The 7,941-nt window shown below is 68.3% G+C and overlaps 1 protein-coding gene across 1 annotated transcript in view; it reads right to left on the minus strand.

Moving 5' to 3' along the window:
* The window catches only part of CHLNCDRAFT_137269 (hypothetical protein), a gene marked incomplete at both ends in the record, with an annotated part of 5,256 nt that extends 306 nt beyond the window's left edge, over window positions 1-4,950 (minus strand). Inside the window, 12 exons of the mRNA XM_005845078.1 lie at window positions 400-509; window positions 656-1,190; window positions 1,454-1,585; window positions 1,774-2,328; window positions 2,541-2,618; window positions 2,852-2,977; window positions 3,125-3,163; window positions 3,316-3,417; window positions 3,586-3,688; window positions 3,894-4,006; window positions 4,262-4,414; window positions 4,606-4,950. Coding sequence (XP_005845140.1) covers window positions 400-509; window positions 656-1,190; window positions 1,454-1,585; window positions 1,774-2,328; window positions 2,541-2,618; window positions 2,852-2,977; window positions 3,125-3,163; window positions 3,316-3,417; window positions 3,586-3,688; window positions 3,894-4,006; window positions 4,262-4,414; window positions 4,606-4,950 — 2,391 coding nt within the window. The remainder of the gene's footprint in view (window positions 1-399; window positions 510-655; window positions 1,191-1,453; window positions 1,586-1,773; window positions 2,329-2,540; window positions 2,619-2,851; window positions 2,978-3,124; window positions 3,164-3,315; window positions 3,418-3,585; window positions 3,689-3,893; window positions 4,007-4,261; window positions 4,415-4,605) is intronic.
* Between the last annotated feature and the right edge of the window lie 2,991 nt (window positions 4,951-7,941).

Below are 7,941 nucleotides of genomic sequence, written 5' to 3' on the forward strand. Positions count from 1 at the left end.
ATGATATGTGCGGCCGTGGCCGCGGCTGCCGCCTGGTGCAGCTGTGCCAGGCTGACATCGCTGAAGGCAATGAAGATGTGCAGCAAGTAGAGCTCAAACAGCTCACACAGCCCAGCAAAGATGCCTGGGGCCGCGGTGAGTAGGGGCCTGCTGCCAAGACGGGGCGCAAGGTAGGCTTGGAGTCAATATGCTGGCGTGGGGTGGATGGGTGTGTGGATGGATGATGGTGGTGGCGGGTGGGCGAGATGCAGCACGGACAGCGGCTACTGAGCCCAACCAAAGCCCTCTGCTCAACACGGGTGGCAGATTATTCAATCATGCAGCATGCCCAGGCTTCAAGGCCCAGCCCCTCACCTCATCAGCTGGCCATAGTCTCGCATCCACTTGTACATGCGCCACGAGGGAGTTGGTGACAGCTGGCACGCCGCCGCCGCCGCCGCCGCCGCCGCCGCCGCCGTTGACGCCCAGCCCGCTGCCCGGCCGGCTGCCGCTGCCATTTAGCAAGTCCCCTGAAGCAGATCAGTCAGGGACCGAGCCCCAAGGTGCACGCGAGTGTGTGGGAAGGTACAGATGCGCCTCAGAAACAGGAAGCAGGGTGGCAGGTGCGCTTGCTGGCCACGCTTCCCACGCCCGCAGCAGCAGCCCTTGCGCTCACCGAAGCCGTCGTCTGCCTCGCCATCCCCCGCCTGCTCCCCATCGGTGGCCGCCTCCGACTCGGACTGCACGCTGCCGGCCCGGCTGCTCTCCGCGTCGGCGGCAGAGGGTGTGTTGCTGGCAGAGCGGGGCACACCATACTCATCCACATCCAGCAGCCGCCCGCCCCGGCTGTCGTCCAGGCTGGCAGAGCCGCCAAAGCCCAGCTGCTGCGCGGCGCGGCGCCGCCGCGGCGACTGCTGCTTGCGCCACGGGTTGCCCTGCACAACAAATCGCTCGAAATCTGCCAGGGGGTGCGCCCCGCTGCCTGCACCGCTGCCACCGCTATTGCTGCCATTGCCGCTGCCGCTGCCATTGCCGCTTCCCAGGCCGGAGATGGGCCCGGGGCTGGCCACGGGGCTGGGCCCAAAGCTGACGCCGCCACCGCTGCCGCCCTCGCCTGCGCTGCTGCTGCGGGTCCGCAGTGCTGCCGACAGGCTGGGCAGCTCTGCGGGCAGCCGCCGCCACAGCTCCTTGTCAAGCATGCTGCTCAGGGCCTGTAGGGGGCAGGCAGGCAGGGCGAGGCGAAGAAGTAAGACGCAGCGCGTAGGAAGAATGCGGGGCGGAGCAGGCAGAGTGTCCTTGCTGCTGAGCGCGCCGATCACATAGCCGCAGCTAGAGACCGCAACTCCACACAACGGCCAGCCGCTCCCTCACACCACAACACCGCACACAGAACACACACACCACCCGCGCCGCCACTACATCTGCACACACCACCACCGCCGCTGCCACACACCAACACCGCCACCAGCCCCACCTCTATGTTGGCGTGGTGGTAGAGGCGGAAGAACTTGCAGCTCTGCCGCTCCAGGAGCGTGCGCAAGCTGGTGCACGGCGCGCCGCTGAACGCCTCGCCCACCCCGAGCAGCCGCTGCGTCCACTCCATGACCTGCCAGGCAGTGAGATACGTGGTGGGGCGGCGCACAGGCAGTGTGCTGTGATGGAGCACGAAGAGTGCGCCAGGGTCCAGCCAGGCAAGCAGACGAGTAGCTATCAGCCGGCCAGGCTAGCAAAGCTGACAGACAGGCAGGCAGGCAGCCAGCAGCACGCAGGCAGCCACCCCCCCCAGCCACCCACCTGCAGGAAGTGCTCCCCCTCAAAGGCGGCGGGGCTGCTGAGCAGCACGCCCACCCTCCGCGCCACCTCCTCCCAGATCAGCTGCCGCCCGCTGAGCAGCCCGCCGTGCACCGCGGCCAGCACCTGCCCCCACTCCGCCTCATCCGAAGCACGCGCCTCCACCTCCTCCAGCTCAGAGGCGGTGCCCCGCCGCAGCTGCATGGCCGCCCGCCCCGTCACAGTCACGTCGCCGCTGCCATCGCGAGCATCCGGATCCAGCAGCCCGCCGCCGCTGTCCTGGCGCTGCCACTGCGCCTGCTGCTGCGGGTGGTGGTGGTGGTGGGGCGGCGCCAAGCTGCCGCTGCTGCTGCTGGCGGTGCCGGGGCGCGCAAGGGCACGCCCAGATGCTGCTGCTGCTGCTGCTGCCGGCTCCTCTCCCGCCCCTTCACTGGCGTCGCCATCGTCGCCGCCCAGCCGCTCCGCCAGCTGGTGTCGAGTCGCCTGCAGCCCCGCCAGCTCAGCGGCGTGCCGCTCCAGCGCCGCCTCGTGCCACCGCACCATGTGGAAGTGAGAGACCTGGGGGGAGGGGGGCGAAGGTAGGGCACAGGTACATACATCCATCCATTGTGCCAGAGCACGGCATGCAAACATGGGTTCGGGTGGCTGGCCGACATGCCAGGGTGCGCCGTGCCCGGTGGCCTCCCTGCTGAGACGTGCCAGCAGCCACCCAGATATCAAATACTCCCTCCCGCCCGCCCTCCGCCCAGCCAGGATGTCAAACCCCGCACCAGGATGTCGAAGAGCACCATCAGCACGCGGGCCAGGCAGGTGCGGAAGAGGTCGGAGGGCAGGAAGCGCAGCAGCTCCTGCAAGCGCAGGCAGGTGGCGGGACGGGTGGCGCGTATGGATCGCTGTGGATCACTCGTACAGCTGAGGCAGAGATTTGGTGCCGGGCCCAGGAGCAGGCTCTCCTCCAGCCAGCTGCAGCTGAGCTGGCTGCCACCCCAACTCGTCAGCAAATGCCAGTTGCAGGCACTCGGCAAAGCCACCTCCCCTCCGTGCATGCCCAGCCAGCCAGCCAGCCAGCCAGCAGGCCCACCTGCAGGTTCCCTGCCACCGCCGCCTTCTCCTCATACCCGGGCCGCGTCAGCAGCACCCCGCGCACCACCTTGGCGACAGAGGAGTTGATGGTGGCTACAAAGGCGCTCTGCACCTCGGCCCCAAGCTGCAGGGAAGGGAATGAGACAGCGGGGAGGCAGGGAGCGGCAGGGTCGACGTTTCAGGGCCGCTACAGCATGCGGAGGCTCCAGGAGCTGATCCCAGGCAATGCGCTGTGCTTGTGCCGCCATGCCACTCTCGCAGCGCCGCCCACCTGCTCCACATTGCCCAGAAACATGTAGCCCTCCAGCACCTGCGCCCGGCGGGCCAGCAGCGGCGGCAGCAGCAGCGGCGGTCTCAGTGCATGCACACAGTGCTGCATACTGGAGGCCCTCTGTAGGGGGAGCATGCCATGCAATACCAATGCCATGCAAACCCTCAGGCCAGCCAGCCACAACCAGGCACCTTGGTGTAGTGGGAGGGGCGGAAGTCGGAGCAGACGGCGGCCATCGCGCTTTCCAGCCGCTCCATGGTCTCCGCATACAGCCGGTTGATGGTCACCGTGAGCTGCAGGACAGGAGGTGCGCAGAGCAGGGAGCAGCCACGGCTGAAAGGCGCGGGGACGGCGGCCAGGGCGGGTACCATGCGCCCGGCTATAAGCGCTGCAGCGCAACAGCAGCACGCATGGCTGGCCGGGGGCGGCGGCTCCGGGAGCAGCAGCCGACGAAACCGCACCTCCTGCGCCACCCGCAGCCCCTCCCCCAGCTCCTCCATCGAGCGGATGCACTGGGCGCACAGCCAGAATGCCTCCGCAAACTCCCCCTCCTCCTGCGCCTCCCTGCAAGCCGGGGGGCGGGCAGGCAGGGGTGGGGCGCGCAGGATGGTGTGGGAACTCGAGTCGAGAGGCGCCAAAGGCAACTCAAACCCAGCTCAGACCCGCAGCATGCCCAGTTCGATTCCAGCCTGACTCCCCAGCCAGCCAGCCCGGCAGCGCCAACAGGCAGGCACGACGGCGGCGAGCGCCCCTCTGCCTGCCAGCTCACTTGAGCGCGCGCTGCAGGTTGCTGGCCTGCTGCAGCCTGAGCAGCGCCTCCAGCAGCGCCGTCAGCCCCTGCTTGCGCCGCGTGTCCTTGGCAATCTTCAGGTTGCTGTTCACCTGCAGACGCGGAGGCGGTGGCAGCGGCAGGCCAGCGCAAGGCGCCTCACAAAAAAAAGGTCAGGCACAGAGTGTATTGCCCCGTGCAGCGCTCAGCCACCGCCTGCTCGCTTCGGCCCCCAAAACGTTTCCGCGGCAGCCGCTGCATGGGCGCCTTGCTGCTGCTGCATGGTAGCTCGCATGCAGCAGCGAGGCTCCGATGCCGGGCAAGGCTCCCATGCTCCCATGCCCCCTCCCGCCCGCGCGCCCGCCCACCTCTCGCTGCGCCAGCGCCAGCGCCTCGCGCGACCGCTTGGCGGTCACGTGTGCCGCCTGCACCTCGGCCTCCACCCGCGTCACCTCGTTCACCCCCGCCACAAACTTGTCGTAGTTGTGGATCACGTGGGCGCTCAGCTTCTCGCTCACAACCTGCCGCGGAAATGCAGGCAGCCAGCGGTGGCGTGGGTGCACGACGGCGGGCAGGCGGGAAGGCGGCGGCGGCCATGCACGGCCTGTAGGCAAGCCCGCCCGGCGTGCTGCATCCCTGCCGCCCTCTCCAGCCATGCTGCATGGCTGTCCCGGGCTGCGCCGGGCCTGGCCAAGCGCCGGCGGCGGCGCACCTCGAGCACGCAGGTGCGCTCCTCAGCCACCTCCTCCAGCTGGTCGCCGCCAAAGTTGACCGGCAGCTGGCGCAACTCATGCTCCAGAGCATCAAACAGCTCTGGCGGGTCAAAGTAGCCTGGCGCCAGGCCGTTCAGCGCGGCCTCCAGCTCGTCCTCGGACGTCTGGGAGGGCACCAGGATGCCGTACCTGTCGGCGGCGGCGGGGTGCAAGCGGGAGCCGCCGCCGTCGGCGGGCGCGCCGCTGGCGCCGCTGCGGGGCTCCTCGCCGTCGACGCCCGCCTTCCTGCGGCGGAAGGAGGCCGACCGCAAGCTGCCCACCAGCTTGCTGAACTGTGAGGACATCGCTGCTGCTCACAGCGAGCGAGCGATCGTGGGGCTATGCGATCGTGGGGCTCATGGCTGTGCCCCGGCACCCCTGCTGCGAGCCCACGAGGCCCGGCATCCGCTAACCGGCGCCCCTGCCCGCCAGGAGCCCAGTCAAAGGTTGCGAGATGGAGGCGTGCAGGCTTGGGCAGAGGGCGGCAATGTCGTGAGCACTGCTGGAAGCAGTGCAGGGTGTCACAGGCTCTGTGGAATAGAGAGGATGCGGGGGCCGACGTGGCCACGGCCAAGGGGTGCCTTCGCCAATCCCCGGCATCCGCACGCTTATTGAAGTGCCGCACATCGATAGGTTCGGTCCCTGGCTCTGATCATTCGCGTCTCTGCTCCAACACACCACCCGTGACGTCCTCAGCCACCCCGGCGCCCCGCCCAGCCGCCTCGATGCACCTGCCGGCCGGCATCGGCATGAAGCTGCCCTGCATCAGCCTGCCGCCGCTCCCCTGGGCACCCCGCAAAGGCGGCAGCGGCGGCGGCGGCGGCGGGCGGGCAGCCCGCCTCACGGCGCAGCTGCCCACGCTGCAGCGCAGCCCGGGGCAGTGGCGCTCGCTGCTGGTGCACGCCGTGGACCTGCAGACGGAGATCAGCAACCTGGAGCCGCCGCCGGCGCTGACGGGCAAGTGGCGCAAGTGCAAGAAGGCGAGCGATCCGATGGACGATGCATGCGAGATGGTGGCGCTGCCCTGGGTGCTGCGCAAGGCCATTGCAGTGCTCAACACGCTGGAGGTGAGTGGCCCTGAAGGGCTGGCGCTGCTGGAAGCGTGGCAGCGGGCAGCGTGGCAGCGGGCAGCTCGCCGGGCTGGTGGCGGCACTGGGGCCAGCGCTGCCGCACTGGCCGGTGACCTGCCGGCCAGCGTGGCCTTCCAAATCTGCCCATGCCTGCCCGCCCCGCAGCTGGAGGACACAGCCACGCACTTCAAGACCAACCTGAAGGCGGGCGGCGTGATGGACGTGATCGAAAAGGTGAAGCGCTTGTCTATGCAGGTGCCAGGCCCTAGGGTGCAACTCCCGAGCGGTAGCCTGGCCTGCTTCGACTCCTCCTGCCAGTGCACACCTGCCTGCCGTGCAGTACCCCTGGAGCGGCGAGGCGGTATTACACCCACGGCGGGACAAGCGGCGCGGCACGCACACGGCGCACGTGACGCGCACCGACAGGGGCCCCTGCATCGTGTGAGCGAGGCGCCCTGGATGGCTGTGCCATCCGGCCTGCAGCCGGGCCAGACCCTCTGCTGGCAGTTGGCTAGGCTTGACCGGCTGGCCACCTCCGCATGTGGCAGCCTGGCTTCAGCCGTATCCACCCACACGCTAACCAAGGCCCAAGCAGTTGCTCCCTTGCGACGCTCTGCCGCATGCCTGCGCTGCCGCCTGCTGCCGCAGGTGCTCCTGGCAGGACCCGTACGGAGGGGACTGCACCGACACGTTTGAGCTGCTGGCCGATGGCCACACGCTGGTGCAGCACACAGACATGTCCATCCGCTCCACCGGCCGCCGCACGCAGTACAAGTGAGGGAGGGGCAGGGCAGGGCGGGGGCAGGGCAGGGGGCTGCTGCAGGCTGCAGCGTTCTGGGGCGCAGCCATGGTGGCGGCAGGGCCTTCCCGTGGGTTGGGGGCTCGGGACAACAGGCCGCCCCTGGCGCCTGCCTGCAGGACTGTCTTCCACCGCGTGCACTCCTGAGCAGCTGCCTGGACCCAGCCGCTGGCGCGGCGCTCCTGTGCAAACCGCAAGCCTGTGCTTTACTGAAGCCCACCGCCGTCTGCATCTCTGCCCCCTCTGCCCTGTTGCGGGTCCATGTATTCACGCGGAGCTCGTGTAAAACCGTCCTGTAATGGACACATCTGGGGCCTATCCCAGGGCTGCCCAGCACTGGGCAGGTCTCTGCTGAATTTCCCACCGACCAGGGTTGCTCAGCACCCCGGGGGCAGTGCTGGGCGGCGCTGGTGCTGGGCAGCGCTGGTCACCGCCGCCACTCAAGCGCCCTGTTCGCGCTGCATGTGCAGCACTTGCGCTGGGCAGTGCATGTTTGGTGGGGAATTCAGCAGAGCCCTGCCCAGTGCTGGGCAGCGCTGGGTTAGGCCCCAGATGCATGCTCCGTGCAAGGTGGAGCTACCTGCACGCAGCTGCGCAGCGGCGCGCAGCGGCGGCAGTCTGCAGTACCCTTCCCCCCGAGGGACTTAAGCCAAACATGATCCCTCGTCAAGAGGACTTGCACAAGTGTGGCAGCTTGTCCAACCCCCTGTGTCGCACGGGAGCAGCTGGGCCCGCACTCCTGCACCCGAGGTGAGCCGCCTCTCCGCAGCAGCCTGCTAACAAGCGACCTGGGCGGTGTGCCCCTCATTTGATGAGGCCGGAGCCTGGGAAACATGTCTGCCTCTTTGGTGCGGGAGGGTGCGAAGCGGGGCGCGGGCCTCATGGGGTAGGGCATTGTTGCAGCTCTCCAGACAGCAGCAGGGCCAACCCCGAGATACAAGCGCTGTGGGGAAGCGAGGGAAGCGGAGGGGGGGCCTTTTCAGCGCCCGCACTCTATGTTCGGCACTCCCGCAACGGGCGCCTGCGCACCTGTCCCGCCACAGCTGTTGCTTGCTTGTGTGGGCTTAAAGTCTGGTAAAGCAAGAACTAGCTTGCAACATAGACTCCCCGCCGAAACGGGACGGGAACCGGGCGAAAGCAGAGAAAGCAATAAATCAGGGGTGGAGCAAGGCGACATGCAACGCAAGCAGCTGACAGGGCACGCATCGAAACGTGTGTATGACTGGCAAAGTGGCATGGCGCATTGGGGAGAAACGCAACGGTACGGGAGCATGGGCTGGCCAAACGGCAGTGCGGAACGCTAGGTCACTAGAAAAGCAGGGAAAGGCGCACTATGTATGCAATGAGGGCAGCCCCGGCTCGGGGCCGTTGAGAAAGCAGTGGGCGGGAGGGGGGAGGCCCCGGTGTGGGCGGGCCCCATCGAGGGG

The sequence above is a fragment of the Chlorella variabilis genome (genome assembly GCF_000147415.1).
Source record: "Chlorella variabilis unplaced genomic scaffold CHLNCscaffold_19, whole genome shotgun sequence".
Lineage (NCBI taxonomy): Eukaryota > Viridiplantae > Chlorophyta > Trebouxiophyceae > Chlorellales > Chlorellaceae > Chlorella > Chlorella variabilis.